The sequence below is a fragment of the Perca fluviatilis genome, chromosome 15 (genome assembly GCF_010015445.1).
Source record: "Perca fluviatilis chromosome 15, GENO_Pfluv_1.0, whole genome shotgun sequence".
Taxonomy (NCBI): Eukaryota; Metazoa; Chordata; class Actinopteri; order Perciformes; family Percidae; genus Perca; species Perca fluviatilis.
Window position 1 is genome coordinate 37,097,677 of NC_053126.1, and position 15,329 is coordinate 37,113,005.

At 41.1% G+C, this 15,329-nt stretch overlaps 1 protein-coding gene and 1 pseudogene across 1 annotated transcript in view; both read left to right on the plus strand.

Moving 5' to 3' along the window:
• Nucleotides 1-897: 897 nt before the first annotated feature.
• Nucleotides 898-3,021, plus strand: LOC120574962 (annotated as a pseudogene).
• Nucleotides 3,022-5,696: 2,675 nt separating this feature from the next.
• The window catches only part of utp18 (UTP18 small subunit processome component), a 15,882-nt gene continuing 6,249 nt past the window's right edge, over nucleotides 5,697-15,329 (plus strand). Inside the window, 10 exon segments of the mRNA XM_039826091.1 lie at nucleotides 5,697-6,079; nucleotides 9,174-9,322; nucleotides 10,955-11,050; nucleotides 11,628-11,701; nucleotides 11,956-12,068; nucleotides 13,208-13,333; nucleotides 13,559-13,621; nucleotides 13,623-13,670; nucleotides 13,672-13,719; nucleotides 15,275-15,290. Coding sequence (XP_039682025.1) covers nucleotides 5,861-6,079; nucleotides 9,174-9,322; nucleotides 10,955-11,050; nucleotides 11,628-11,701; nucleotides 11,956-12,068; nucleotides 13,208-13,333; nucleotides 13,559-13,621; nucleotides 13,623-13,670; nucleotides 13,672-13,719; nucleotides 15,275-15,290 — 952 coding nt within the window. The 5' untranslated portion in view covers nucleotides 5,697-5,860.

The window sequence follows — 15,329 nt, forward strand, 5'->3', positions numbered from 1 at the left end:
TCAGTGAGAGGAGAACACTGAATCTTTAAAAAAAGAAACCTATTAAAGGTGCCCTGCCACACAAAACTGTTTTTACTTGTATGTTTTGAAATCTGTTGGGTCCGTATGTGTTTGTGTTATGTGGTGAATGTGAAAATGAACGAATGATTGGCTAGCTGTTAGCCAATCAGAGTCAAGCAGCTTAGCTCGTTGAATATTAATGAGAACTGGCACAAATGGAGCTGAGTCTTCCTGCATGCTTTCTATACCACACTGGAATGGCTTGAAACAAGGTAACCAAGGTTACAGAGTCTATGGTAGAACTTCAGACATTACCACAAAGTCATGAAATACATGTGACAGGGCACCTTTAAAGCAACATAACGCTAATCTTTGGTATTTTGGGGGATTTGGTGCCCCCTACATCTTAATAGTGTTATTGACTTCTACACCACTGTCATAAATATGAACAGCTGTACACGTGCATTTGTTATGATTACATAACTTACAATTAAATGCTAGCAAGTCGACAACTAACTGGGATGGTTGTGTTGTGAGTCTTGAATGTGCAGCGTTTAGAACATGAGTCCTCATCACTGTAACACTGTGCTGACTTATTTTATTAGAGCTGTTTGTTTTAAGCTGTCAATTACTTACCATGTGCAATTTTTTCTGTTCTCAAATGGCATTCTATTATTTAGTGCAAATTCTTTACTATGCATAATTTATTTTATAATAGGGCAAGTGCAATACGTACATTACCTACAATCCGTACGATATATAACTGAATGATATGATAAGTTATGAATGGGTTTGTATGTACCTGTTGCCAGCAATTTTGCCTAAGACAAATTTCCTTCAGGATGATAAAGTTTATCTTTTCTTATGATTCCATGTTGTGTTGTCTGTGTTGCAGTCATGGCGTTCCCTCGCCTGTCTGCCTCCATGCTGTTGGCTTCACTGATCCTTCCTCTCTACTGGACGACATCCTCAGCTCGGTCATATGACCCCCAGTCCTTCGTCGTCTCACCCCCCTACAGGGTGAAGAGAGACCTGGATTCCGATACCAGAGAGAAAGTGGATAAATCTATGGAAGTGACAAAAAGCTTCCTCACTGTCGTCAAAGAAGGGATTGAAAAGATTGATACCCAAAAGTTGTCAGATGTGATGAAGAGCCTCACCAATGTCGCCAGCTTGGCGCCCGGTATTGGAGCTCTAATGTGCGCTGCTGTCAACATGGTCTTGGCCTTCATCCCTCAGACTGACCCGGTGCTGGAAGAAAGTGAACAGGAAGTTGGACTTGCTCTCCATCCAGATCTCAGACCTGGCAACAGACGTAGAATGGTTTAACTACATCAGCGTCTATGCTCAAGATGAACTACGCATCCTCAACTCCTGGAAGAAGTTCGATGAGCTTCTTCAGAACAGTCAGTCGGTACAAAGTAAAGAGGACAAACTCCGACTGGCAGAGGCATTCGTCAACTACTATGAGAACACAGGAACTGAAGCCAGTGTGGCCAATTTCTACTATTACCTGACGGTCACGCCTCTCAGTGGAAACCTCAACGAACTGCTGAGGAGGAAGTTTAAATGTGATGTTCAAACGATCGGCAAATATAATGTCTATTTCAGCAGTTTGCTGTGGCAGGGGATGGTGCTGAACCAATTCTACTGGAAACTGATCGGGTTGTATTCATCAGGTATAGAAGCCGAACACATCAAGATGTTCAAGAACGTCTACAGAGCTCAAATTAAAGCTCTGTACTACTGCCTGTACAGCTATGAGCGCTACATGAAGGAAGACGTGGTGGAGATCAGGAAAGGACTCAGTGCTGACAACAAAGAAGCCATCGCTGATAAGGTGAAAAAATCTCTAGATAAGAAGTACAACTGGTACAACTGGGTGGTGCTGGTGTACAAAACAAAATATGATTATTATTACGTACTATATAATCTGACTAAGATTACCGTGGACACGATCACCATCGCTGTGGGATACACTCTGAAAACAGATGAAAGGAATGCTCTTGTTGTTATCGAAGCAGCTGATGAATGCTTTCCATCAAGTCAATTATGTGAGAACACAGCACACAACTGTAAGTATACACCAAAGAACCCTAATCTATATGCGGCCAGAAGTAACGAATGGATCTTTTCAGATTATGCTAAAGTGACACATGCTGCCTATCTGAAAAACTTTGCTGAGGCTCCAGCACCCTTACTCCAAAAGGACTGTCTGTGGTATAGCAGTTATTATAGACAGATGTCCATCTATTACTCCCGGAGGGAGAATGTCTGTCAAGGTGAAACATGTAGCAACCATGGATGGTGCAAGCGGCTGCTGGACTCCAATGAATGGTTTTGTGAGTGTCGAGATGGTTACTATGGTGAGAGATGTGAAAAGAGAATCCCCATTTGCAACGCTACAGCGATCGATATACCAGTTGTTCCAGATATCATCACCATTGACACCAAAATAGAAATGATGGAGCTTAAACTGGAAAACAAACTGGAAGAGATTCTCAAGTCTATCAATGACAGAAATCGTGGCTAGAAGGAGATATCTAGTAGGCACCGGTCACACCTGCACATCCCAATGGTGAAGCATGTCAGTGTCAGAGATGAGTTGTTTCTTTAGAAAGATGGAGGATGATGTGTTCATCTGTTGTTCTGTCCTCATTTCCCTCAATCTCTCCAGCTGATGTCAGCACGACCCAAACAGTCACTATACTATACTATGTACTATATACTATATACTATATACTATATACTATATACTATATACTATACTATTCATTATACAGGAAATACACCAGGTTTAAACATAATAATCTGAATATTAAAGTCCCATTTTAATCTAAACAAAGTTTATTTCAGTTTTAAACCATAAATTAAGTTGTTAATTTTGATTCATTAAAAGTTTGAAGGTCCTGAAAATAATAAAATATGAATAATTAAAGTTATTAAAGTGACATTATAACTGTTAAGTTGCTGCAGTGTTCCAGCTCAGTGTAACTCTGTTGTTCTTGATCCGACCACCAGATGGAGATAATGTGACAAGAAACTAATAAAAGAATAATTAACAAAAGACAGTCTCCTTGTTTTTTGTAACTAAATGTGTGAATATTCTGATTTGTTTGAATAAAAAGCACAAACTACAGTTGGAATTGACGACCACTTTCTATATTTTAAATGAATGTTTGGTCTTTTTTTCTTTGTTGTTTTAGACTTTAAAGGGTAACTTCTGGGTTTATTTTTAACCTGGACTCTATGTCTCCATGTTTCTGTGTCTAAGTGTGTGACAACATTATGGGATGGATCCCTACAGAGATAGACCTTTTAGTTAAAGAGTAAGATCCTTTTAGTTTAACATGAAACAGCCCCGAAATCACCATCACCAAACTCCACCAGACTCCATGTAAATAATCAGGACTTTTATCATGGTAAAACCAAGGGGGTAAGCTTCGCTTCAGAACTCGAGCCATCATGGCGCCATTTTGTTGCTAACTGGCCATCACCTCCTGTTAGCATTCCGCTTACCGCCATTTTTGTTTTACGTCACTTGACTGAGAATAACTTTACATCCGAAGCGTTTAAAGACTCGATTTGTCCATTGTTTAGTTCGAAAGAAACACAACAATGTATAAAAGGCTCCATTACCTTGTATCTCACGTTATGGCTCCGTAGCAGACGTTTTTATAACAATAGGCTAACGATTGTGTCATAACCACGAGACTTACTGTCACACAGTAGAGGAATTACCGTATAGTACAGGAGAACCTCGCAGGCAGTTTGGACTTCCGTTAGCTGTTTAGGTTTAATTACTAATGTTAACTAGCATGTTAGTTAGCAATAATTAGCCTGTGCTTATGTTATCTCCTTACATATACCTACACTCTCCGTCTCTGTAAGATTGGGAATGATTGAGATTTCTCTCGGCACAGCTACCAGAAGACTTCACACTTTCAGACAGGTTGCTCACGTCACATTTACGCTGTCTCTCTCAGTTGGAGGCTGCTCAGTAAAGCTGGCCATCACCGGAAAAGTGCTTCTAATAGCCTTCACTGGTCTCCGTCCAGAGCAACGGGGTCTATTGGTCCATTAATATATATGTCAATGGGTAAAACACACTTCATTCAAAGTGGACAGAAACTAAATAAAACTACCAAAAGCCGTCTTGGTTCATCTTTCCACTGTTCCAACAATCACCACTCTGGTTTGGTTGAAATAAACCCTTAATTCACCCATTTACATGTGGAGATATGCTGGCTCTATACACGCTAAAAGTCCTGATTATTAACATGGAGTCTGGTGGAGATATGCTGGCTCTATACACGCTAAAAGTCCTGATTATTTACATGGAGTCTGGTGGAGATATGCTGGCTCTATACACGCTAAAAGTCCTGATTATTTACATGGAGTCTGGTGGAGATATGCTGGCTCTATACACGCTAAAAGTCCTGATTATTTACATGGAGTCTGGTGGAGATATGCTGGCTCTATACACGCTAAAAGTCCTGATTATTTACATGGAGTCTGGTGGAGATATGCTGGCTCTATAAATGCTAAAAGTCCTGATTATTTACATGGAGTCTGGTGGAGATATGCTGGCTCTATACACGCTAAAAGTCCTGATTATTTACATGGAGTCTGGTGGAGATATGCTGGCTCTATACACGCTAAAAGTCCTGATTATTTACATGGAGTCTGATGGAGATATGCTGGCTCTATACACGCTAAAAGTCCTGATTATTTACATGGAGTCTGGTGGAGATATGCTGGCTCTATACACGCTAAAAGTCCTGATTATTTACATGGAGTCTGGTGGAGATATGCTGGCTCTATACACGCTAAAAGTCCTGATTATTTACATGGAGTCTGGTGGAGATATGCTGGCTCTATAAATGCTAAAAGTCCTGATTATTTACATGGAGTCTGGTGGAGATATGCTGGCTCTATACACGCTAAAAGTCCTGATTATTTACATGGAGTCTGGTGGGTTTGGTGATGGCTCTATACACGCTAAAACTACGGATGAAGTGTAAAGGATCCAACCAGCTGTGTGTTTAATGGTCTCATCATCTCAGCGTGACTTGTAGCCATTATATTGTCGGCTAGTTTACTTTAGAATCAAACATCAGATTTTATAAACTACATGTGTTCTGTGTGCAGGAATCTTAATGTGTAAAGTAACTAGTAACTAAAGTAACTAGTAACTAAAGCTGTAACAGATGAATGTAGTGGAGTAACTAAAGTAACTAGTAACTAAAGCTGTAGTGGAGTAAAAAGTCCAATATTTCTCAATGAAATGTTGTGGAGTGGAAGTAGAAAGTAACATGAAAAGAAAAGACTCAAGTAAAGTACAAGTACGCTGGGTTTAGTGTATGTAGCTATTTGAGCAAAAACAATCTTCATTCATAAAGCAGAGATGATGAAAACAATCAGATTCAAACACAAAATTATGATTTTAGTATTATTGTATTTTATTTTATTATTCTTTGTATAGTTTTTATTTAAGTTGTTTATTCTTATTTTGTATAATAATATTGTAAAGAAGGAACTGATTTTTTTTCACAATAATTTGCATTATTTTTTATTATTATTTTTATTGAAATGTTGTGTCTGTTTTTTTTATTATTATTTTAGGTTTTTCCCAACCTATTACCGCCAGTGAACACCAGGGGGCGGGTTTTTATTTTTTCCGGGTTCAGAGGTCAGTGTCCCGGAAACACATGAAGAAAAACACTGAACTCCAGCACATGTGGAACCAGAAGCTGCTGAACGCGGATTAATAACAGAAATATTAATAGTTTATTCCTTCATGTCTGTCCGCTGAGGGCTTAAATCAGTAGTTTTCTGTTGGGAGTTTGGTTCGGGCAACATGGAGGACGTGAACGTTATCAAGCTGCCGGCGACGGAGGAGAGAAAAGCGGCCAAGAAACGGACCCGAGCACCCAAGTTTAACCCGGAGGAAGAGGAGGAGAAACGGCGGAGAAACGTGCAGTGTGTGTCGGTGCTGGGAGAGGAAGACAGCTCGGTGAAGCTGCTGGAGGAGCTGGTGTTCGGGGCGGAGGAACAGCTGCTGGACAGACTCGGCGAGGTAACTCCACACCAGAGCCCGCTGTTCTAGCCCTACTGGTTTCTACACTAACTGGTTTCCGTATGTTGTGTTTACCTAACAGCTGCCGATGTGGTCCGCCTGTGTCACCAGATTCGTCACATAATCACAAACATATTACTGCCGATTTTCAAATCGTTTCCCAGATCTACTGTCGCAAAAATGTTTGTCTAAGTAATCGCCACATCACAGCCACCTACAAAAAAAAAAAAAAGATCTAAAAACAATATAATCATTTAAGTTCGGGTCGAGCTGGTTTCGATCTTGTGGCCTAAATATAATAGTTGACACCTAAGTCGGCAGCTCTACACAGTGAGCTATCAAAGCTCTGAATGAAGCTGCTTCCAGTCACCTATCTATTAGCTACGTCATCACCCAGGTAACAATTTGATTTGAGCTGATCTAAAACAACTGGTTACCTGGGCTTAGTTGAGGAAATACCCGATGGTAGTTTTCACGTTTCTTTCCTCACATCTACGGCCATATGGACTACTACTACTTCATCACAGCCACCTACTAAGCTACACATTGGGACTGATACATATGTTTTAACAGTAACGATAACTCGTGGTCTAATATTGTCGATATAGGCTACACAATTGTTACCACCGAGTCACAGAAAAGTGGTAGTAGGCTGCATGACTCAGTTTGAATGCATGGTCTTCATGATTTACAGTCATCGTCTCTCCTTCTGTGTAACCTATATGGTATGGCATATAGTAGCCTAATATATACCTCAGAATTAGCAAAATAACGGCTTGTAGTAATACAGTGTTAACCTACTTGAGTTTGGCCGCGAATTAACCAAGCATGTTAATGTGTCTCTAATCAAATCATTCATCCAAACTGATGTAAAGTTGTTCTGAAATCTAACTCCGACACAGCAAAGTAGCTATTAGTATTTTTTAATGAGCTTATTCATCTTTAGTGATAGGAGTTTCTCTCTGGGTTTAACCCAGTGCGCCCCTTGTGGACAAAATAAAACACCAGCATATTACAACATGAGAAACATCACATTCATAGCCTTAATTATTACAAGCCACTTCCAAAAACGCATTCATAACGAATCAGTACAATTGCAAGAAAGGCGAAAAAGAAAGTTGATCTGTATATATGCCTTAATCGCCTCACAGTGATTGCTAACATCAAAGGAACATTTTGTTTTGGGTTGATCTGAAACAATAATAGGCTTATAATTTCCTCATTGTAATATTGTAGCCTCCCTTCGGCGTAGGCTATACCCGACTCTGTTGCGATTCCTCTATCAACACTTTTTAAATGTAGGCTATAGCGTAATGTCCACAATCACATTATGTAACCTATATTAGTTTTTGGAAGTGGCTTGTAATAATTAAGGCTATGAATGTGATGTTTCTCATGTTGTATATATGCTGGTGTTTTTTTTTTTTGTCCACAAAGGCAGCTGGGGGGTTAAACGCCAGAAGAAACTCCTATCACTAAAGATGAATAAGCTCATTAAAAATACTAATAGCTACTTTGCTGTCGGAGTTAGATTTCAGAACAACTTTACATCGGATTGGATGAATGATTTGATTAGAGACACATTAACATGCTTGTGTGAAACCGCAACTAACAAGTAGGTTAACACTATTACTAAAAGCCGTATTTTGCTAATTCTGGGTATATATTAGGCTACTATATGCCATACCATATAGGTTACACAGAAGAGACGATGACTGTAAATCATGAAGACCATGCATTCAAACTGAGTCATGCAGCCTACTACCACTTTTCTGTGACTCGGTGGTAGTAATTATTAGCAACTATATCGATAATGTAAACCGCAGTTATCGTTACTGTTAAAACATATGTATCAGTCCCAATGTGTAGCTTAGTAGGTGGCTGTGATGAAGTAGTAGTAGTCCATATGGCGACGAAGAAGGAAAAACATTACATCGGGGGGGTATTTCCTCAACTAAGCCCAGGTAACCAGTTGTTTTAGATCAGCTCAAATCAAATTGTTACCTGGGTGATGACGTAGCTAATAGATAGGTGACTGGAAGCAGCTTCATTCAGAGCTTTGATAGCTCACTGTGTTAGAGCTGTCGACTTAGGTGTTAACTATTATATTTATGCCACAAGATCGAAACCCAACCCCAAAACCTCGACGAACTCGAATGATTATATTGTTTTTAGATCTTTTTGTTTGTTGTAGGTGGCTGTGATGTGGCGATTACTTAGACAAACATTTTTGCGACAGTAGATCTGGGAAACGATTTGAAAATCACCAGTAATATGTTTGTGATTATGTGACGAATCTGGTGACACAGGCGGACCACATCGGCAGCTGTTAGGTAAACACAACATACGGAAACCAGTTAGTGTAGAAACCAGTAGGGCTAGAACAGCGGTCCCAAATACTACAGCCATTTAGGAGAGCGGTGGAGCAAAGTAGGCAGGTCCTTTTACTGCAGTTAAAGTACTAATACCACACTGTAACAATACTCTGTTACAGTCCAGACACACAGAGACACACACAGAGGGGGGAATGAGGGAACGGTTTCCAACACAGCTTTTGTGTTTTTGAACATTAAAGCATTTTCGACATGTTCTATCAGGAACCCAAAATACTGTTACAATAAAAGTCATGCAGTGATAATGTTGCTTCAGTAAAAGTGTGTTCTTTGTGCAGAAATCTTAATGTGTCAAGTAACTAGTAACTAAAGCTGTAACAGATGAATGTAGCGGAGTAGAAGTAGAAAGTGGCATTACTCAAGTAAAGTACAAGTAGCTCAACATTTGAACTGAAGTACTGGAGTACATGTACTTAGTTACATTTCAGCGCTGCTTCCCACCAAACCTCATTCACAAAACTGGCAATTTAAAGTAGCAACAAATAGGGCTGCACAATATATCATATTGTCATCATCATCGTCATATCAACTGGCACAATAAACACACACACGCACACATATATACAGGCGCACACAGACATGTATTTTTATCATCATACTCTCTAAACTCTAACACTCAGGGGGAGAGGGAGAGAGAGAGAGAGTGTTAGTTACTCTCAGTTAACTGTTTGACTCTGACATCATTTCCTGTCCCTGAGCAGGAGGACGCGGCGGAGCAGACTGGAAGCTTATTGGTGGAGGACGGAGACCATGAGTCGGGGGAATCAGAGGCCGAGGACGCGGCTCGCCTGCAGCGCCGGCCAATCAGAGCGGCCGCCTGGGTGGACGAGGATGACGATCTGGAGGAAGAGTGAGTGTCTGCACTCAGCACGCTCACAGGCCCCCTCAAAGAGGAAGGGCTTTTATTTTGGAAGGGTAGAGCAGTGTCTGCACTCAGCACGCAGGGGTCTCCTCGGCGGACGGCAAGGGCGCTTTTCAACTCCGACAGAGGCTGAACTATCACTCCCGCTTCCCTAAGAAGTCTGTAGTGTAACGGGGTGTTGAACACCCTGCTGTGTGCGCTCTGCCTTTTCATTACCACGAGTTCTAGACACATCTCTGCTGATTGGCTGTCACCTGGGACGCAGCCAGTAAACCAGAGGAGCAGATCTCAAAGTCCGTTGCGCACCGTTCAGAGGAAATGTGGCGTTCTTCACGGAAACCATAGCAACACGGTGCACCCTGTGTTGAGACTGAACGTGCCCCCTGGTGGTGTTCCTGCATAGAGGAATGTTTGACCCTCCCCACAGAGATTAGGGCTGGGAATGATGATTCAATTTGATTACGATAATCCTTTCAACCATTGGATGCATCATGATGCGCCACCTCCTCAGATTTCTTATATACAGTACTGTGGTCGCCCGGGCAACTCCCTCCCCAATGTGTCCTTCCAGGCAGCGCTGCGACCGCTGAATTCAAGGCACCTAACCTTTGCCTAATCCTGGTGCCTGGAAGGAGACGCTGGGGGGCTTAAAACACCGATTAACGGGTAGCTGACCTGGTGGAGCAGGCGCCCATATATGGAGGTTTACTCCTCGACGCAGCAGCCGCGGGTTTGACTCTGACCTGCGGTCCTTTGCTGCGTGTCATTACCGCCCCCCCCCCCTCCCCTTTCATGTCTTTAGGTGTGTGTGTGTGTGTGTGTGTGTGTGTGTGTGACACTCCGACCTGCAGCCCTTTGCTGTATGTCATTCCCACCCCTCTCTCCCCCTTCATTTCTTCATCTGTCTTGTACAAATATAGGCCTAAAATGAGAATATGAGAATCAGAAAGCAGTTTATTACCACAGGAGTTCATCTACGTGGTGATGTTGGAGCACAAACACACACACAAACATACAGGCTTGGTACGGTTAGAAAAAAAACTGGAAAAGTTATGGAATTAGAAAAATGCTAATTCCAGGCCTGCAAAGGTTTTGGAAAAATAAAAACACCCAGAAAGTTCTGGAAAAGTCATGGAAATTCTTTTAACACAGCATAATAATATGTGATTAATTAAAACAAAATCGTTTAGTAAAAAATGTATTTCACCTTAACGTTGTATTCGGCGCGCGATATTATGAACCACATACATTTTCATTAATTTTATTGTTAAACCTCTGAGGGTAAACTTTAACACAGATTTGTATTCTTATTGTATAATGTTGACTGACATTTTCAGGAATACATAGTTATGGAAATTTGCCAAAAAGTCATGGAAAAGTATTGGTTAAATTATAAATATAAAATAATATAAAAATAAATTGCACCGGATGTGACGTGCTGAGGTCATGGCGTGCATACGACGTGACAGACAGGAGGAACTGATCTGTGTGATGTCATGGCGTGCGTACGACGTGACAGACAGGAGGGATTGATCTGTGTGATGTCATGGCGTGCGTACGACGTGACAGACAGGAGGGATTGATCTGTGTGATGCAATAATTGTCCTGTTGGTGTGTCAGGGTGGACATGAAGCACCGTTACCGTAGAGACCTGATCAGAGGAGACCCCGAGTCCACCATGACCAAAGAGAAGCTACAGCAGAGGATGAGAGAGCAGTAAGTCCACACACACACACACACACACACACACACACACACACACACACACACACACACACACACACACACATATATATATATATATATATACCTTCTCATTCAATGTGTTTCTTTATTTTCATGACTATTTACATTGTAGATTCTCACTGAAGGCATCAAAACTATGAATGAACACATAAGACATGTTTTCAGTTATTTCACACTTTTTTGTTAAGTACATAATTCCATATGTGTTCATTCATAGTTTTGATGTCTTCGGTGAGAATCTACAATGTAAATAGTCATGAAAATAAATAAAAAAAATGTATTGAATGAGAAGGTGTGTCCAAACTTTTGGCCTGTACTGTATACACACACACACTTATTTATTTATTTATTTATATATATATATATATATATATATATATATATATATATATATACACACACACATACACACACATACACACACATACACACACACACACACACACACACACATACACATACACACATACACACACACACACACACACACACACACACACACACCTGTTCACACATTAACCTGTGTGTGTGTGTGTGTGTGTGTCAGGTTTCAGAAGGCGATGGGAGGAACTCCATCGTGGGCAGAGAGCAGCGTGAAGAAGAAAAAGAAGAAGAAGAAAGGTAGACACCTGTCCGAGTTCTTCTGTTCAAACATGGGTCTGAATGCTGGTCTCCAGCTGTCTTGGTGCTACCCTTGACTTCAGTTAGAGATGTGTGCTAACTAAACTGGTTGGAGTACCAGAGGCCATTCAGAAAGCTGCTCGTTTCATGTTCTCGTTCTCATGGACAACACCATTGTCTATGAGAACCAAATATAGTAACTTTTAACAAGTAACTTTGAGATTGACCAAATCTTTTGTGTGTTCCTGCAGCAGCCGATGATGATGATGATGATGATGATGATGAGGATGATGAGGATGAAGAGCTGCTGAGGAGGACAGGAAACTTTGTGGGGTCTTCAGACAGTCTGCCCAGCGGCGTCCTGAGGGTCGGTAGCTTCTTTTCCGTCCAACAGAAATATTAAAATAAATGTTTGTCCAGAGTAGGAAAAGGGGGGGGGAGGGGGGGGCGGGCGGGGGCCGGCCGATGAACAGGGGTGGCCAGATGAACAGGGGTGGCCAGATGAGGCCAGATGAACAGGGGTGGTGGATGAACAAGGGGGGTGGAGATGAAAGGGGGTGTGGATGAACAGGGGTGGCCAGATGAACAGGGGGTAGTAAAGGGTGGAGAGAAGGGGTGGCCAGATGAAAAGGGGTGGCCAGATGAACAGGGGGTGGCCAGATGAACAGGGGTGGCCAGATGAACAGGGTTGTGGCCATGATGAAAGGGGTGTGCTGCAGATGAAAAGGGGGTGGCCGATGAAAAGGGGGTGGCCAGTGGGCTCAGGTGCTGCGCATTTGTGAAAATGTCTGGTAGGAGCAGAGCCCCAGTCACAGTAACTTCCTGTCTGTGCCTCTTCTGGAGACTAGCTGCAGGTCCTGAGTGTTTAGATCCCAACAGGAGAAGTGAGCGTGAACACAGATTAGAGCGATCCTTTCTCCCCGTAGTCCCCAAAATAAATATTGGAGCTGTTCTTCAACAGAGCCTCCTATCTCCACAACATTCTGACACTGACATGGTTCACATGGACTCATCAGGACGAAATGAACTTAGTTTAAGACGTGTGTGTGTGTGTGTGTGTGTGTGTGTGTGTGTGTGTGTGTGTGTGTGTGTGTGTTTGTGTGTGTGTGTGTGTGTGTGTGTGTGTGTGTGTGTGTGTGTGTGTGTGTGTGTGTGTGTGTGTGTGTGTGTGTGTGTGTGTGTCAGCACCAAACTCTAACGAGATCTCGCAACCCAGCTAACGTTGGCTAACCTTCCAGAACTAATATAGCCAAAGCTAAGTCTGTCTTTTAGCTGTGTAAATATCAAACTATAAATCAATTATACAAAAGAACTTTCATCCATCCACACCACGTCCACTACACTTTGAAACGAGGCCACGCCCCTTTAGGAGGCGGGAAGTGTGGACGGTTTATAGTTTATTTTTCTTCAGGATATTGTTGCCTGGTCATGTGATCATGTGGTCATGTGACCGTCTGTGGTATCAAACTTCATGTCGTTAACGTTTGGTCTCTCTCTGTCTCTCAGATGAAGAAATGTCTCCATGCCAACAGTGCGCGTCCATCGGAGGACAGACTGACCACTGTCCAGTTTCACCCCTCCGCTCAGGTCGTCATGACAGCCGGCCTCGACCAATCGGTGTCCCTCTTCCAGGTACAGACAGCCAATCGGCTCTCTGTAACGTCAGATTCCCTGTTTATTTACTACTTTTTCTCGGTAGAAGACTAAAAGTGTGTGTGTGTGTGTGTGTGTGTGTGTGTGTGTGTGTGTGTGTGTGTGTGTGTGTGTGTGTGTGTGTGTGTGTGTGTGTGTGTGTGTGTGTGTGGTGTGTGTGTGTGTGTGGTGTGTGTGTGTGTGTGTGTGTGGTGGGGGGTCCAGGTGGATGGGGAGACCAACCCTAAGATCCAGAGTATCCACCTGGTTCCGGTGTGACGAGCCCAGATTCAGCGTTTGACCAAGGAGGCTGGTGACCACCACCAGCCTGAAGAACCAAGATATTCTACCTCCATGCGCAGGTAGGAGGGCACATCCCTCCCACCGCAATCAGAATACACAGGACTACATATATATGGGTATATATGTATACCCCTTTCACGTATCTATACCTCTCTCTCTCTCTCCTATATATATATTTCTTTTCTGTTTCCATTGCTCCTCATATATATATCTATGTGCCTGCTCTTTATATATATATTTGCTGCATATACTATTATTCTCATATATATATTTTGTCATATATCTCATATTTTCTGTATATCATATATATATATGGCCTCATATATATATATGTGTACTCTTATATACTCCTATATATATATATATATCATGTGTGTGAAATAGTATGTGTGTGTATATGATGCATACACACACATGCTCCTCCTCTCACACACGCCTCACACATACTTACATCTCTCCTCACTACATATACCACGCATACACTCTTATATATATATATATATATATATATACACACCTACACATATATATATATATATATATACATATACACATATATATACATATATATACATATATATATATATATATATATATACACACATATATATGTATATATATATATATATATATATATATATATATATATATATATATATGTGTATGTGTATGTGTGAGTGAGAGAGTGTATGTATGTGTGTGTGTGTGTGACCAACTATATATATATGTTACCGTGTTACCACTATATACCATGATATATGTGAGTATGTGTGTATATATATATATATATATGTGTAAGCATATATGTGTATGCTGTATATATATATATATATGTGTATGTATATATATATCGTGTATGTATCCATAATGTGTGTGCGTATCTATATATGATATATATGTCTATATGTGTGCCTTATACTATATATATATATATGTATGTCATGTATGTATGTATATATATATATATGCTTCCATATATATGTATATATATACACCTCTATACCTACCTCTCCTCATCTATCTCTCCTACATATTCTCTACTACATATACATATATATCTATATATATATATATATCTCTACATCTCTACATATCTACATCTACACATAACCACACATATCTCTCCTCCATCCGCCACCATATGCTCCTCTTATGTGTGTGTCGCCTCATATATATCTATACATGTATGCGCGTGTATCTACATATATATATATCTATATGTGTGTATGTATATATATCCAGTGCCTTTAGAGGTATTAGGCCTATGAGCGTTTTAGACCTTTTCCTTACATTTCGGAGGGCCTCCAAACACTAAAAGGATGTAAAACTAGCATTTTTTTGAGAAGAATCTAGCAACAAATTGGGTCCCAATTATGTGAAGTGGAACATAAAATTCAATTCTATGCCCCTTTGCTTTCAGTGCCAGCTTAAAACTCTCTCAGAGGTTCAGTGAGGATCTCGAATGATCAATGTTGACCTAAATGAGTAATGATGATAAATAGAGAATCCAGCTGTGTGTGTAATCAAAGAGTCTCCGTATAAATGCACCATTTTTTCTCTGTGAGTAGGGTCTCAAGAGGTCCGATGTAAAAGCACCCAGAGAGCATCCATGGAGAACAAGACACCAGACAGGTTGAGAATACTGTTAAGGGAAGTTTAAAAGAAGCCCGGATTTGGAAACAAAAAGTTTCCC